Consider the following 18028-nt stretch of genomic DNA (forward strand, 5'->3'; position numbering starts at 1 on the left):
TGATAACTCACGAGAAGAAACTGGCTCAATATAGAACCTTGCAAACGTGTTAGGTGTTGCCCAGCCTGCGGCTCTACAGATGTCTGCTAGAGAGGCGCCCAAGAAGCCGCAACACCCCTGTTAGAATTGGTTCGTGGCCAGCAGGGGGCAGCACGTGCTGGGCGTGGTATGCCATAGTGATGGCATCGACGACCCAGTGGGCGATCCTCTGTTTGGAGACAGCGCTTCCCTTCCGTTGTCCACTGAAGCAGACAAAGAGCTGCTCTGAGCTTCTAAAGCTCTGCGTGTGATCCAAGTAGATGCGAAGAGCGTGCACTGGACACTACAATGCCAAGAATGGGTCTGTCTCCTCCTGGGGCAGTGCTTGCAGGTTCACCACCTGATCCCTAAAAGGGGTCGTGGGAACCTTGGGCATGTAGCCCGGTCTCAGGATGACATGAGAGTAAGCCGGACCGAACTCTAGGCACAGTTCCATGACAGAGAACGCCTGCAGGTCCCCTAACCTCTTGATGGAGGTCAGCGCCATCAGGAGGGCGGTCTTCAGAGAGAGTGCCTTTAGCTCTGCTGACTCAAGGGGCTCGAAGGGAGCTCCCCGAAGGACCACGGAGAGGTCCCACGAGGGACCGAGGCGTGGCCTGGGGGGTTTAACCTCCTTGTGCCTCTCAGGAACCTGATGATCAAATCTTACCTGCTTCCCTAAATACTTACCATCCACTGCATCATGATGTGCCGATATGGCCGCTTCATACACTTTCAAGGTGGAGGGGGACAGCCGTCCCTCCAACTTTTCCTGCAGAAAGGAAAGCACTGATCCAACTGCGCATCTCTGGGGGTCTTCACTTCGGGAAGAGCACCACTGAGCAAACAGACGCCACTTCAGGCCGTAAAGGCGCCTCGTTGAGGGGGCCCTCCTCTGAGTGATCGTGTCCACTAAGTGGTAGGCCCGTCCCATCCAAGGGCCAGACATGGAGATTCCAGAGGTCCGGTCGCATCATGGTACCAGATGCCAGATTGGGCCCCATCCCTGAGAAAGATATACCCAAATACCAAATCCGGGAGGGCCAATAAGGGGCCACTAAGAGGATCTGCTCCTCGTCCTCCCTGACCTTGTGCAACGTCTGTGCAAGTAGGCTCACTGGGGGGAACACAGCCCCAGGGGACAGCTGTGTGCCAGGGCATCTGTGCCGAGGGGAGCCTCAGTCAGAGAGTACCAAAGTGGGCAGTGGGAGGATTCTGGGGAAGCGAACAGGTCTACCTGTGCTTGGCCGAACCGACTCCAGATCAGCTGGACCACCTGAGGGTGGAGTCTCCACTCTCTCCTGAGCGTAACCTGTCGCGACTGCACGTCCACTGTGCTGTTGAGGTGGCCCAGGATGTGGGTGGTTCACAGCGACTTGAGCCACTGCGGACTCCAAAGGAGGAGACGACGGGTGAGTTGTGACATTCAACGAGAGTGTAGGTCACCTTGGCGGCTGATGTACGCAATCGTCACTGTGTTGTCTGTCCGGATCAACACATGCTTGCCCCGGATCAATGGCAATAACCTCCTTTGGGCAAGTAATACTGCCAGCAACTTGAGGCAGTTGACGTGCCAACGCAGTTGCGGGCCGGACCAAGGGCCCGTTGTACATGGTGCCCCAGAAACCCTGGGAGGCATCTGTCGTAACCACGACATGTCTGGGGACCTGGCCTATGGGAGCTCCTGCCCGTAGGAAAGCTAGGTCTGACCAGGGGCTGAATAGACGGCGACAAGCCTGTGTGATGAGGACGCGGTGTGTGCCGTGGCTCCATGCTCGTCTCTCTACTCGGGCCTGTAGCCAGCGATGAAGTGGTCTCATATGTATCAACCCAAGCGGCCTGACCGTCTCTAAATTAAGACCGAATTTCAGTGGGACCAACATGTTCTGTCTGAACGCATGCAGGCAGTCCAGCACGGACTGCGCATGCTTGTTGGTGAGGAGCGCCGTCATTGAGACAGAGTCTACTCCATACTCCATACAACAGAAAAGAGATGCTCTGAACCGGGGCGAGCTTGCTCTTTTCCAAGTTGACCTGAAGCCCCAAGCGGCTGAGGTGCCTGAGCACCAGGTCCCTGTGTGCACACAACATGTCCTGTGAGTGAGCTAGGATTAGCCAGTTGTCGAGATAGTTGAGGATGCGAGGCCCACTTCCCTTAGCAGGGCAAGGGCTGCCTCTGCGATTTTTGTAAAGGGACAAGGACAGGCCGAAGGCGGGACTTTGTTCTGATATGCCTGACTCTCGAAGGCAAACCGGAGAAAGGGTCTGTGTCGAGGAAGAATCAAGACATGGAAGCTAAAATGCGTTTCTGCGTGAGCATCTCGATGGGAGTCTGTGCAGAGCCCGGTTCAGAACTCGCAGATCTAGGATTGGCCGCAACCCGCCGCCTTTTTTTTTTTGGTACGTTGAAGTAGGGGCTGGCTGTAAAACCCTTTTCTTCTGTCAATTTGAAAAATCGGACCAAAACTGGCAAGCATCCTGTAGTGCATAAGCCTGCTCCAGAGTGGTGGTGGCGTAGTGGGCTAAAGCACATAACTGTTAATCAGAAGGTCGCTGGTTCGATCCCCACGGTCACTACCATTGTGTCCTTGAGCAAGGCACTTAACTCCAGGTTGCTCCGGGGGGATTGTCCCTGTAATAAGTGCACTGTAAGTCGCTTTGGATAAAAGCGTCTGCCAAATGCATAAATGTAAATGTAAATGCATAAAGGTAAACATAGTCATGATATAACCACATCTGTTTCATGCAAGTAATTAATATTTATGATGAGGAGGAGGGCGTGGCCAGGCCCAAAGGGATAAAGAGGAGTCGGAGACACCAGTTTGAGAGAGAGAGAGTTGCACGCAGCCGTATAAACGTGTGCATTCTACATTGTGCCAGGACAGCCAACAGTGTGAGTGTCACATGGAGCTGTGTGTGTGTGTTTGTGTGTGTGCTGACGTTCCTGTATGCTGAAAAGCATTATTATGTTGTGATTAATTTGAACAGTCTGTCATTAAAGTCCTACTTGAAGTGTTCATCCGGTTCCCGCTTCCTCCTTCGATAAGGAAGGCAGAGGTCTACCACAATATTGAATGAACCTCATATGCTTCCATAAGAACACATTTAACAGGGAGCATGTTGCAAATTTGTGGGTGGAAGGCCTTCTTCTCTGTCAAATAAAAACTTTTGTGCATTAGAATAATACAATTTTAGTAAAGGAACAATGCATTCGGAAGTGTCTGGGGAGTGGGGACAACATGTTTATTACACACAGTTGTTTGGCAAAACAGAGAAATTCAATACCACAATAACCACTAACTAGATTAATTTAATACATGTCCCAGTGGAGAAAGTGGAACCATAAGGACTCAAAATAGCTCTGCCCATGTCTCCTATGATTGGTACAGCATGGCCGGGTGAAAACGCCCTTTTGCATTCAAGTCCTATGCAGTAAACACAATTTTAGGAACTTCTTTCAAAGCTGGGATCTGTTGGGTACATGCTAAATTCAAGCTGACCAACAGCTCTTTCTCCTGTATGCTCTCTTGTCTCTTTCTGTTAGTCTACTTTGTGAGAAGCTACCATGTTTGTGTGACCAGACTCATATGATGTCATTCATTGTCCTGAAAATGGAGGGAATACAAAGATTTCCTTGTGTCTGTCACAAGCCGTCTTTTCCCACTTATCTTATCTGGGCGGTGGACAATTCTGGTTTCCACCCAGAACTATCAGGCAGCCAACAGAAAAGGATGTGTTGTCTTTCTCACAGTGAGGAGGGGTTCAGTGATACAGTAGGACACTTGCAGATTTTATCTTTTCAAAGGTGACCTGTGAAAAGATTTGGGGCTAGCGATTATGCTTGACTCAAACCAAAGAATTACTTGCCTCTTTATATATATATATATGTAAATTTCACAATAATATTTATTTCACCCTCTGTCCACAGGTCCTCCAGGAAAACGTGGAAGAAAAGGCAACCCTGGTGAGTTCCAAAGCAGGCACAACAGAGCTATACATTTCTTTTCTAAGGATCCTTTTCTCTCATTGTACACCACAAACACATTTGTTCAGAGGAAGAATTGTACACATCTCATTGTTTGAATGAGGCCTGTGCCTAACCCTTTAAAATTACAGTAAAATAAATGTTGAGTAATTTCAGCTGTTTTCCAGCCATATACAGACTCTTGTACAGAATTTGTAGTTCTTTGAACTGTTGAACAGATGGAAATGTCCGTGCCTATTATGCAGTTAGGAAAAGTGTTGTTCTCTTTGCTAGCCACAGTGAAATTTCTATCACACTGCTTGGTGGGGGTCAAAAAGAGAAGCTCTTCTTGTCTCTTCTTCACTCATATTCACAGCATGCTGTTTGTTTTAGTGGTAATCTCATCGCCTCAAGAACTTGAATCTCATCACCTCAAGAATTTAAGAGTGGTTCTAACTTGACAACACCATGATCAGACAAAAATTATTATAATTAGGCCCAAAACATACTCTAATCAAAAACCTTTGATGTAAAGCTGTTATATTGTAAGAAGCTAAATAGTTCGTAATCTTGTTTACTTGTTTAATGAAGTAGCCAAGTCTAAATATTTAAAGAACTGAGATACAAGTTTACTTTGTGGGGATAATTCTTTACTCTTACCTGACATTATAAAAGCAAGATTGATTACAGGACATGTGACTGTTTTTTTGTTTTTTTTACAATACTATTTGTAAACTGTATTGTGCAGCTCTGTTTACAGAGAGCTCTGGTAAATTAAACAGTATTTTATTAGTCCCTTGGAGGCTGTATGAAGTAGATTAATCTGTATATGGAAACCGTATTCATAGCACAATAGTGCAATTTTGATTAATGCTTGGGTTGCTGGTGACAGTAAATAAAATAGATTTCTGCTGTAGGGCCACTGTACTGGTGGTCCGGTGACAGCCTCAGTATGTTCATCTTCAGTCTGTCTTGTTCATGATAACACAAAACAAGTGTTAATGCTAACGGACAAAGCTCAAATTCATTAAAATGTCATGATTATCATGTGGAGAGTAGAACTGATCTAAAAGCAGATATGGACCTCATGAACACACCTTATGTACACACACAGAAATCCACACACACACCATCAGACAGGGGAAGAACTGTGTCTGTTCTGTGTTTGATGACTTTGATGGCTGTTGGTGATGATGGGAGGACTTACAACCTCCTAAACACACAGCCTGGTCTCCATAAAAAGCTCCTCTCCTGCAGCCCCAGGGCTCAGGGTGAGCTGAACTATCTCTCTCTCTGTTAAATTCTTACAATTACATCTAAGCTTCAACGACTTTTAAAATATTTTTTAATCTTTAAAAAAATATTGCACATCTCTATAGATGTAAAACAGCGCAAATACTGCATGTGTTGTTCAAAGCAAAATTAACTTAAAACTATTAAAAAAATATTGAATTTGCGATCCTGCTTGAATTTTAAATGCATTGTGCTTCCATAGACTTCCATAAATTCGTTTTTTGTGCTGTTGCACTCAACCATTTGGATTTCACCTCGCAAACACAAAAGGGAGGCAAGCCTTGTCAACTGTAAACACGCAAATCTCTTTTCCATCAATACATCATCCACCGTCATTTATATACATTCAATGATCTGATAAAAATTGATAATTTCATGTGCTGCAATTTTTCCATGTCAAAGATTCTGTTATTGGATATTGAAATAAAGGTTTCTGTTCACATTTTATGCATTTTATGGCATTTTCGGTGGGCAAAATTTCAGTGCATCCCTAATTCCATACCTTCAATCACATATCTCAGGTTGAGAGAACGCCATTGACTGTCTGATGCATTATGTTCAATACACTGGTCAAGATCGAGGACAGCTGTGCAGCGTAGGAAATTATAACCCAGAAATGTTCTTATGATACTTTGTGACACTCAATCAAGGGTTATGGTATGAGCATGAACTTGTGCTCATTTGCCATTACAAGCATGAATCGCTTTGCCAGTGTTGACCACGTGATTTTGTGAGGCTAAAATATCTTGTTGTTAAACTAAAATTGATCATGCTACACTGAAGGCCAGTATATAAATCTGAACTTGTAATTTCACAAGAATGCACTTTTGGACATCAAGATCATTCCCACACTGCTGGAATGCTTTAGATTTCTTTTTTGCCTGAATTCAATTAATTAAGTATTCTCCAAAATCACAGACTGCTGCTGAAATCTTTTGAGTCTGCACCAACAGAGTGCAGATAAACACGTAGTTCTGTTCTCTCACAATTACTTGATTTTGGCCCTCTATGTGCAAAATATCTATGTTAATAAATCAAATCTCACTGCTCTGAGCTTTCTCACCTCACAGTAGAAAAGAAAATGAGATCTCCTTCAACATCTCAATTGTTTCTCCTAGGCAGCCATGAGATTATAATGAGAGCAATGGATACTTTTAATTAAGTCTGCTCTTTCTGAGATAGTTCTCCAGGGAAAGAAAAAACATAATTCTCTCTTCTCTGTGCCAATGACATTCAGTAATGCTATAATTAGGGTTTGAAATTAACACCCGCCAACCCGCCAAATGCGGATAAAAATCAACCGTGGCGTGTAACGCTGTCAACTCACTATCCAATTTGGCGGGTTAGAATTCGAAGTTTTATCTATCACAATGCAGGCCATCTATCTCAGTGATTCCCAACCATTATAACATGTACCTCACGGGGTGCTCATTACATCGTAATAACAGGTCAAATGGGAAAGAGAATAGGGAGAGAAAAGGCACAAATAAAGAATCATTTTTTATGTAATCGCTTCTGCAGCAGCACACCATTTGACTGACAGGCAGCTTCGTGTGTGTGCATTACATTGCATGCACTCAGAGTGCTCATGGTGCAGATGCGTGGCTTAATGGTCAAATACACTTCAAAATTGAAAGGCCTGGATGTAGGGAAAACATACAGGAAAGTCAACCATGCAAAGCTGTTCATGCATAGTGGATGAGGAGAGATGAAAGTTGAGGGAGAGTGGCCACTGAGTAATTCATTTCTGTGATGAAAGGATGTTGCATGTCTTTTCTGAATAACAGGGGAGAGCGAGGCACAAACTAATGCAGGGCTAGTTGTAACATGGTTTAAAAGTTTCCACAAACACTTTTAAGATGAAAGATTTTTTTACTTGTTTCCATATCAACACTGTGTATAGAACAAAATGTGCCAAGAAAAACAAAAACTTATAGATATCACAAAAAGTTCATTTTACAATAGCAAAAGTACAAAAAAAATCTAATAAAATGTTTTAATGTATCATTACATCCTGCACAGTGTTACATTTTGTGTAAATTATTCTGAAGTGCAACAAATGATTCTAACATTATTATTTGGTTTCAACATACAATTGTTTGTTTTTCTTTGTGTTTCAGGAATTCCAGTAAGTACCTCTGTTATCACTGGAACTTTAATTCAGAGCAAATGTGAGTGAGGCTTAAGGTGGGCTTGAGATACAGCATGGCATGATCTGTGCTGACTTAACAACATATTCAATGCAAAATGAGGTGAGATAAGAAGGAAAGACCAAGTGGAGGATATACTGTATGCTCCAGAAGACCATTCCTAAATCGATTTCACTCAAGTTTGCACTATCACTAGATGTTCATGTGTTTGTATGTGTGTGTTTATGCATGTATGTCTGTTTGTATACACAACAAACTTCTCCCACATTTAATTATGCAATACAAAAACACTGCAGCACAGTAAACTTTTCTGCGGTTGGATCATATTTCACAACATGAGCAGAAAGCCACAGTAATAAAGGAAAAGAGCATATAAACATGCATGGTTGCCCTAAACACGTTTAATTATTTTTATGACCTATTAGTCACATAAGCAGTGTTTATGTATTACAAACTCATTTTTTATTTAAGTGGAGGCTATGAGAACAAGTGGTATGTAGCCCAATTTGTTAATTTCCTATCCTTACACTGGAAGGTAAACAAATGTTTCTGTTTGTTACTACATATCTTATGTTTTATTTTAAATGTTTTATTATTATTATTATTATTTTAATGTTTCCTTTTCATTAAATCACAACAGGGCACTCCAGGTCGAGATGGTTACCCGGTAAGTGTCCCTCCCATTCCACTTCCAATAGTCAAGTGATCACATCTGTAATTTAAAATGAACACAAATGCTCTGTCTCAGTATATTTGCGCTGACCGCAGTGAAAGGCAGCTTTAAGTGTCATAGTGTGCCACCTGCTGGACATATACAAATAATAATAATAATAATAATAAAAAGTGAATATTCTTTTGCACAGTGTTTAGCACACGTTCCAATCAGTCATGTAGGATCTGTGTGGGAAAACAAGGTTTTTGGGTTTAAAGGCCAATAAGATTTAGCATGTGACTAAAGACTGAATTAATGCACAAACCTGTTCTTTATCTTGGACTTTACTTTAGATGAGACACAATCCCTTTGGCTTTTAACCACCATGATGTTCATGCTTTGCTTCGCAAAATGTTATATTAATTTATATGAAATATAAAACGATACTGTATTAATCAGCTGCATGCCTCATGAATTTGAAAGTTATTTTCTGTTTGCACTGGAGTAAAGGAGTTATGAGTCATAATTAGTAAAAGAAAATTCAATAGGCTATTTTAGTCAATCATATAGTGACCAAAAGTAAAAACATAGTGAACAATATAAAAAAACATAGTGACAATATAGTTATCGCTCATTCTTATTGTGGAATTCTTGTTCTTTCCGCTATCAAATAGCTCTGCTTTTAAAAAAAGCATTAGTTGTATGAAGTCTCTCTGACAAGTCGGCATGATCCAGATGTGATCAGTTGCATGCATTGGCAGCCCCTGTGCTGCATGAAGATCAACTGGGAAATATCGGCATGTGTGAAGTCTCTCCAAGGATAACAAGAGAACTGCTCCAAACTGGACTGTGTGCAGGACTCCACCACATGTGGCCCTCACCGGATTTCCAACTGCATTCAAAACAACACAAGTCATCTGTTTCTATCTCCCTCTCGCTGACCAGCACGACATGTGCAACCACTGCATGCTCTCTGGTCGCTTGTTCATTTTGAAAGCACTTTTAAATCGATATACAAGCACACGCAAACAAAGACAAACAGCTCTTTTATCTTTGTTGTCTGGCTGATGAAGGATGTGTTGGTCAGCTTAAAGCCACACAGAGCAGAGTATGATAAAATATCTCATTTTCTATCGCTCTGTATTTATTTTTGTTCAACATTATGTTGTTTGTACAATTTTGACACGTTGTATTAGAGTTCTCTGTAACGTATTCATTATTGAGTCATTGCGTTTAGATCTAACATGTGCACATCTGTTGAACATTTGTATCTATATGACCTTTTGTTAGGGTCAGTCAGAAAGCTTTCACATTCAGCTTAGTTTATTCCTTCACCTTTTATTCTTTATTCTTCTCAAGTCAATGAACTACATGCATAGACCGCTTTCAGCACCTTCAATGCCTTGGACAGCAACCTCCATGTCCTGTAGTCTAAATTTATTGGAGGCAAATTTAACAAAAAAAAATATTTTAGATTTAACTATGTTCCACTCACTGTTTGGAGCACCTGTTGGGTGTAGTAGTTAAGGCGAAGATCTGGTACGTTTTCTGGTATGATTCCCACAAGGAGTGAACCATGAGCCATGATCATTATGAACCTTTTCACATATCCGGGTTTGGAGAGTGGAAGTAAATGCATAGCGGGTTAAAGTTGAATGGGAGACCACAATAACTTACCCAGCAAAAGAAAAAATCAACAATTGCACTTTTACAGATTTTCAAAAGAAGACAAAAATAGAGAGCACTGGATAACAGTAGTAAGATAGACAACATTTTCTGTCACTCCCTCAGCAGCTGTTAGAAGCCTCATCGCAGCTGTGGTAACTCATTATTTTAAATGTATTCCAGGAAAATATATAACAAAGTACAATGTTATAAATTTACACTAAATATAAAAAAGATTGCTTCATTTACTCTGTTAAATAAGGCGGGAATGTGAAAGGGTCTGTTGTGCCCCTGAGCAAGGCATCTTGCCCCAGGTTGCTACTGGGGGATTTTCCCTATAATGTTCATGGCACTTTTTTATGGCTGCTACATAAATATTATAAATTAATTAATTTATAAGCAAATGAACAATCAACAATCAGTCTTATAAATTATAATATAAAATCCAGCCCAGGTTATGTGGCAAAAAAGATTTTATTATGTTATATTATTATTTTTCCTATACCGTAGTTGCAGAGTTTAATTCAGAGTAGGACAGGCCTTGTGTCCATCTTCACTTTCAATTTGTAATTCATTGTCATGATTGTCCTGAAAAAAACATGTAATATATCAAATTTAGCAGTCATTCATTTATTTATGTCATGAGAGTAAAAGCATAACTCAAACGATTCTCTGAACTTACTAATGCCCGGTTTCTCCCAATCTACTCTCCTCTTTCTGTCTTTTTCTCTGCCAGGGTCCATTGGGTATGGATGGTAAGCCTGTAAGTACTCCCATCAGTCATCACTTGTCATGATGCAATTGTATCAAACCAGATCATATTTCTTAGAAATCAGAAGCAAAAGTGTCTTAAAGAAATAGTTCACCCAAAAATGAAAATGATGTCTTAATTTAATCACCAACATGTTATTCCAAACCTGTATGATTTCCTATTTTTTGGTGTCAACAAAGGGGGGAATTATAAAGAACATTGCAATCACTAATTTCCATACACTAGCATATGATAACGATTTACTTTGAAGCTTACATAAATCACCCAAAAGTGTCATAAAAATATTCCATGTCATAATAATATGACTAGTGCATCATACACCAAGACTTCTGAAGGAATATGACTACTTTTTATGATGAACAGACCAAAATTTAAGTCATTATCAAATAAAAATTAAATCACTGATATATTAGTAGTCTATGGACGTTTATTACACTTTTGGGTGCTTTATTGAGCAATAAAGTGAGTCTCTGTGTACTTCATTGTATTGAATTCAGAAAATAATTTCCTTTTCTGTTCCAAAGAAGATAGAAAGTCATATATGTTTGGAACGACATGAGGATGAGTAAATGATGACAGCATTTACATTTTTGGGTAAACTATCCCTTTAACTTTGCATATCTTTAGGAATATTTCAGTCGATTACAACACTAATGGTTAAAGCATGTGTCCATAAATGACACTATATAGAGCATGCTCATTCTTAAGACGTCACAGAAAATATTTTTTTATCTTTTCTCCTCATAGGGACCTCCAGGTCAAAAAGGCAGTCAAGTAAGATTATTCATCCTTTTAAATCTGATTATTTTTTCATGCACTCATTTGCATAATATATTAATGCATTTGGCAGATGCTCTTATCCAAAGTGACCTATGAGTTATACATTTTATTAATATGTGTGTTCCCTGGGAATCAAACACATGACCTTGGCATTACTTGAACCATGCTCTACCAATTGAGACAGAAACAGCAGTCTGTGGATTTATGAGCTGGAATAAGATGCCAGAGAGAATGAGAGAATGGAATGAGAGAATAATTGTTTGGAGTGGTGGTGGCGTAGTGGGCTAAAGCACATAACTGTTAATCAGAAGGTCGCTGGTTCGATCTCCACAGCCACCACCATTGTGTCCTTGAGCAAGACACTTAAATCCAGGTTGCTCCGGGGGGATTGTCCCTGTAATAAGTGCACTGTAAGTCTGCCAAATGCATAAAAGTAAAAGCATTTGAGGTCCCTTACAAAGCCCTAGCTATTACACCAACATTTAGCCCAGACCAGTCCAATCTCTCTGTGAAAGAGTCACAGTCAAGATGCATATCCATCCCAGTTCAACTTCACCCCATTACCGCATCCATAAGGGCTTCATTGTAAAGACGGAGAGAACAGCAGTGATCCCATTAGATAAGATCAATCGCATATTTCAGATTACTCCAGGTCTCTGGTCCTCCTGTTATACCCATGCATATGTTTACTCAGGCGAGGCCAGGGAGGGCTTCAGAGCTCTGTCACTGCCTGGGAGAAATGAAGCAGCCGAAAAGAAGGAGCCTCTTTAAAAAGCCATTAAATTGAAGTCCAAGAGTAAATATGTGAGGCCATTGCTTAGAACTACTCACAAACTGGTTAAAGCATCCCAGCAAAACACCAAAACAGCTTTTGAGAATTACGTCACAGTTTAGAGTCACTAGTTTTAAATCACACTCAAATGGACAGTTGTTTTCTTGCTCAAAGTGGAAGGGCACTTTAGTCAAGAGTGTTTACTTTAAGGGCCATTGAAGGTTAAAGACAGCACAAAGAGGGGAGTATTTTTGACTGGGCACACACGAACAAGGGGAATTGCATAAAGGACTTGCATAACAAGAGAGATGTGTAACATCTCAATGTAATGTAAATGTTTTCCATCTGTGTATTGTGTGAGAGGCTGTGGATTGTAACGTTGAGTGTTTAGAGAGTCAGTATCATCTAATATGGCTTCTCCATCTCAATAACTAACTCAGAGTAAAGGATTCAAGTTATTGACCCACTCCAGTCATTGTGTTGAATTATAATAACTTCCAGTCCATTTACAGCATATCCTTGCAATCTATATGTATACAACTCTAGCCAACATTTAAAAGATCAAAGGTGACTCCAACACTCCTACTGTTCTCTCTCTACCGTTTTTCAATTGTCCCATGACCATGGGTAATGACAGTAAATCCATCTTAACACTTAAATGTAGGTTTACTTGGGACCAGAGTCTCATGTTTGACATACTTTGAACAGTCCCGCGACACCACAGCACTGCTTTTCTGTGATGTGGCCCATACTTACTTTTATGAGACATACTCACATTTATGTGACAGCACACAAAATTACAGTGTTTGAAGATCTGCAGATAATAAAGCCAGATTAAAGCTTTGAATATCATTTATTCCCTCAAGTCAAGTGTTTTTTATTGTCGTTCAACCATATACAGTTAGTACAGTACACAGTGAAACGAGACAACGTTCCTCCAGGACCATGGTGCTACATAAAACAACATAGGACAAACACAGAACCACATGAGACTACACAGATTAAATAACATACCTATATAAAGTGCATGTGCAAACGTGTGCAAAAACTTGACTAGAACTATTTCAAATCTGTCACTTTGCATCTTTTGCCAGGGAATGCTGGGACAAAAAGGAGAAAAGGTACATTTACTCCACTTCAGAACACATTCCAGCACAATATATTTACAATTTACTGTGCCATTGAGGCATAACAATTATAGTTTTGCTCTAATAAATGCTTATGTTAAAAGAAGCCAGTATCAAGTGACAATTCTCTGAAGGAGCACATGTCAGTATTCACTGCATACATTAAAGGATTAATTCTCCTGAAAATAAAAATTCTGTTATCATCTGCTATTCCAAACCCTATGGACATAACCACATTTGGCTTGGCTTAAGACATTTTTAAATATAGAGTCATATGGAATACCTTATGGTGTTTTTGGTCATTTTTGGAGCTTGACAGACCCAGTCTATATTTATTTTGGACATTCTGCTAAATTAAATTTTTAAGTGTACTATAAAAAAACGTCATACAGGGTTTGGAACAACATGAGGATGAGCAAGGGCATAGATTTTATTTGATATGGGGGAGAGGTTGTATTGTGAGGTGGAGGTGTGGGAGGTTGTACTTGCTAGTCTTGATTATTGGAGGGATTCCCCCCCCCCCCCAGAATCTACGCACCTGAGGGTGATGATATGATGACAGAATTTTCTGTTTTGGGTGAATGATCCCTTTAAAATATCCTGCATCTAACAGTTAAGTTAAGAGTTTCTATTTCCACAGGGTGACCAGGGAGACATGGGCCCAAGGGTGAGTGTCACAAACATCTAATGTTGTACTTAATCTCAAAAGAAACATGAGATTGCTCTGCTGCACTGATCTGAGGATGCCCCTTGACTTGGAAGGCAATTAAAGCTGTTTTCCTCCAGATGGCAGGGCTTGTTGCTAAATTACAGCCTCAATATGGTATCCATCACTGTTTCCCTGCCCTCACTCAACCTGTCTTCAGGTTCTCTTTATCTACTTGGACAAATGATGAGCCTTGACAAATTAGGAATCTCTCAGTGAAGACCGTACCACTTTTCTATCAATATCAACTTGAGCCATCATTTAAATCATTTGGCTCCTAAAGCCTCTTTTCCACCATATCTCATGGCCATTCACCACAATTAGAAACATCTGCCTTGGCTGATCTCCCCCTTTAAATGATAAGAATGTGTTGTATGTACAGCACTGGTTTTGCTTTATGCCGTCATTTTACATAGCCTAAAAGTAAAAACTGAGCCAAAGCATTTGGAGTAGCGACATGACCAGTCAGGAAAAGAAAACAGCCTCTCCCATGGGCCATGTTTCTCTTTTTGTGCGGATACAAGAGCCAAATGAGTGATTTTCAACTACAGTTTAGCAAGGGAGTATGACCCCATTGAATTCATTAAAACTCTCATGGGACATCGGCTTCTTGACCTGGAAGTCGATTAAAGCATTTCTTTCCAGATGGCAGGGCTTGGTTTGTAGTGCAGATGGAGGATTGACCTTGTGCTTGCTCTTGACTTGTGACTTTTGCCCAGACACAAAGCAAGTAGCTTCAGATGAGACACACAAAGTAGTCTTTTGCATCAGATGCAGCCAAGAACAATGTTCTGTAGTGTCATATAAATGAAATTCTCCTTTTTAGTGGGGTGACATCATTATTATTATTAATTCTCCTACTTAGGGTCAGGGGTTTGTCCAGACTTGTCCCGCATAGTTTCTAACATGATCACGAATGATACCCCAAATTGTGAGTGGAGATTTGCTATTTCTAGCAATTATACTCCCAGTGGAATTTAAGACAGGTGAACGAATCCCAGAGACTTACACTGAAAAAGGGACCCGGATCATATCTAGGGACTTAGGGAGGGCAGTACCTAGCAACCAGCCGAATAAAAACTCCCTGGCAACCACCCAGAAAACCTTGCAATGTGGCGGCAAGTTTTGCATAGACAAGTACCTCTCGCATATGAAAATCTAGTTCTCTAGATTGGTTGTTCCCTATGCCGTTTTAGTACAGTTACTGCAGAGTAGGCTTTAGTGCACACAAACAACCAATGACAGTCTGTGAGAAAAGTATATCAAGAAAGATTTTCTTTCTTGAATCTATTGCAGACCTATCTAACCACAACTCCAAACACAAACCTCATTGCCATGTGTACCCATTGAAAGTTAATCATATCCAGAAGGTGTGTGTGAGCTTGAGATCTCAAAACACAAAAATATCCAGAATAGCTCATGATTTGGTTTCAAGTTGAAGCTTAGTTTTTCACAGAAATACAATACAAGATGTCATCCTTTATAACCTTCATATGCATTCTATCCAGTGTCATTTTCCAAATCATCTCCTCTGTCTCCTTTATGTCATTTCCTGTCTCTGTTTACTTCCATATGACCTCTGACCTCCCAGGGACCACCATCTTACGCAGCCTCTGCAGGCCTGCTTAGTAATCAGATTCTCACAGTGAAGGTTTGTCACTCTCAGGCTATTGTCCCACAACAACTGCGGCTGTCCGCTTTCATATTTTATTAACATCTCAGTGTCTTCAAACCTTTGCACTCTTCCTTGTTTTTCTCAAAGTCTCCTTCAATTCCACAATTCATTATGCTGAGGAATAATGGTGCAGTCTGAATCTCTGCCTATCTCTTTCTCTCTGTGATTACATTATTTGCTCTCTTTCTTAATCACTCTGTCCGTCTTTCTCATTATCTGTCCTCTGCTGTCAGATGGTCTTCCCACACTATGAGCATGGCTTTCTCTCGGCTACAGGTGACTACCACACTTTTCACAGATGCCTTCATAAGGTAGAGAATGACTCATGCATGCCTCTCTGCTTTTCTTAATTATTTTCCATTTCTGCTACTCTTGTAAGTATCCTTGGCCTCAAGATTCCTCCCTTAGCTCCTCAACAGCTTGTGATGCTATGTTGCACGCCTGTTTTGAATTTCAAAAGAGGAATAATTGCTGTGTTTATTGACATTAGATACAAAAACATGTTACACAAACCACAGAAAACAAGCAAGCCAAAATAGCTTTTTGTCTTTTTAGCAGTTGAACTGTGTTATGTTAAAAAGGCAATTTTTTTGAGAAACTACAACCTTACAATGATTTGTAGATAGGTTCCACCTGGGCATTTGGCCCTAGAAGCTTTTTACTCCACCTTAATCTCTTTATCTGGAAGCTGCAGCCAAACATTTCATCTTCAGTAGATGCAGAGATGAGATAAATATACTGTGAAATGAATATGAAACAAAAATCTTATGTATGCAAAATAAAAGCATTTATTTGAGTAACATTTGGAATGGACAATAAAACTAATAAATCATAAACAACAATGAAATGTCTTACTTTTCACTTGACAGTATTCAAAATCCTCCATGTTCATTTTCTCCATCTCTGTCTTTCTGTAGGGTGATCAAGGTCAGGCTGGGCCTCCAGGTCCCCCAGGACTTCCAGGAACACCTGGTCCCGAAGGGCCTCCAGGAAACACAGGCAAAGATGGGCCCCAAGGCCACCCAGGAGAGCCGGTGAGACACTCACTTTCTATCTCACATGGTCTCTTCTGCCTTTCCATCAGCTGTGCATATACTGAGTTCACTCATTCTACAGCTGTTGCAAGTCATATATGAGTCACACTGTGTGGAAGATCCCTGCTCAGAAGACCAGGTGCTGCTTCTCACTGTGACACGGTCTGCATAGAACTGAACTCTGAGCTTAATGCTGAGCTCATACTTAATTTGCATTCACATTTGTGCAGATGCTTTTCTCGGGGAGCATTGGAATACAATGATTAAAGCGATATTTCACCCAAAAGTGAAAATGTTGCTATTATTTACTTGCCCTTATATTATTCCAAACCTTTTAGCAATGAAAGTGAATGGCAATGGAGGTTGTCAGTCCCCAACATTCTACATAACATCTACCTTTGTATTACATGATAAAAAAGACAGTTGTATGGGTTTTAAAAAACATGAGGAGATGAGTGAATGATGACAGAAGTTTCATTGTTGATGATCCATCAAGAACACCATGATTCAATGTAAGCATACTCATACAATGGTTCCTCGTAGTGATGCACATCCATTATATAATGGTCCGTGAGGTGAGATGCTTCACCTCCAGCATACATAATGGGGGCATTAAAGGTGCTGTAAGCAATTCTTTTCATTGAAAAGTATGGAAAAATATGTCCTACTCCTTTAAAGATATTAATGAAATAAGTGTCCTGAGATATCTCACCAATCTGTGGCAGCTGTAGACTTTGTAAACAGCATACAAAAATGTGTCCATGAATCACGGACATTGACGCTTTTCACCAGTCAATCATTTTGCTCGTTCACATAGTTGTGTATTTGAAGTGGATCATTGAGACTATGATTCATAATGTTTATCAGTTGAGGGTGCTATTGTGCCACTGTTGAATTTGACAGCCACAGGAACAAACAATGCTGCTCTTTTGCTCAGTTTGGGTCTCAAAATGATCTTTGGAGAGCGAGATTTTGGAATGAGGGGCGTGGCTAATTCAAAAGCTCAGTCAAGTAAGCCTCAGAATGCTAAAATTGCTTACAGCACCTTTACAGAATTATCATAGCTTCCTTCAGCCGGTTTATTCCAGCATATGTTCTACACTTTTCCATTTTCTTTTTAGCCTATCATCTAAACCAAACAAAGCATGGTGCAATATGAAGGGCAAAACAGATGGAGCTTCTCACCCTGCTCTGTGCCTCATATTGAGAGCAGATGTTTTGGGGTCAATAAGCTCAAAGGCCATTTCCTGTTGTTGTAACATAAATTGTGTTTATATATGCCTAAGTGAAACCACCTCATTAGTTGCTTGAGGCCTGATGCTATGCCATGCCTTTGTACTTCTCAGAAGTGCTTTAGAAAATCAGACATTGCCATGGCACTCAGGCACATCCCTTGACAGTAGATGGTATCTATTGAGTG

At 40.7% G+C, this 18028-nt stretch overlaps 1 protein-coding gene across 1 annotated transcript in view; it reads left to right on the forward strand.

Annotated features, from left to right (window-relative positions):
• Window positions 1–18028, forward strand: part of LOC127625244 (collagen alpha-1(XXIII) chain) — a 124460-nt gene that overhangs the window by 96754 nt on the left and 9678 nt on the right. The window contains exons 3-11 of the mRNA XM_052100406.1: window positions 3947–3982; window positions 7396–7403; window positions 8066–8092; window positions 10479–10505; window positions 11262–11288; window positions 13161–13187; window positions 13834–13860; window positions 15491–15550; window positions 16492–16608. Coding sequence (XP_051956366.1) covers window positions 3947–3982; window positions 7396–7403; window positions 8066–8092; window positions 10479–10505; window positions 11262–11288; window positions 13161–13187; window positions 13834–13860; window positions 15491–15550; window positions 16492–16608 — 356 coding nt within the window. The remainder of the gene's footprint in view (window positions 1–3946; window positions 3983–7395; window positions 7404–8065; window positions 8093–10478; window positions 10506–11261; window positions 11289–13160; window positions 13188–13833; window positions 13861–15490; window positions 15551–16491; window positions 16609–18028) is intronic.

The sequence above is a fragment of the Xyrauchen texanus genome, chromosome 31, assembly GCF_025860055.1.
Source record: "Xyrauchen texanus isolate HMW12.3.18 chromosome 31, RBS_HiC_50CHRs, whole genome shotgun sequence".
Taxonomy (NCBI): domain Eukaryota; kingdom Metazoa; phylum Chordata; class Actinopteri; order Cypriniformes; family Catostomidae; genus Xyrauchen; species Xyrauchen texanus.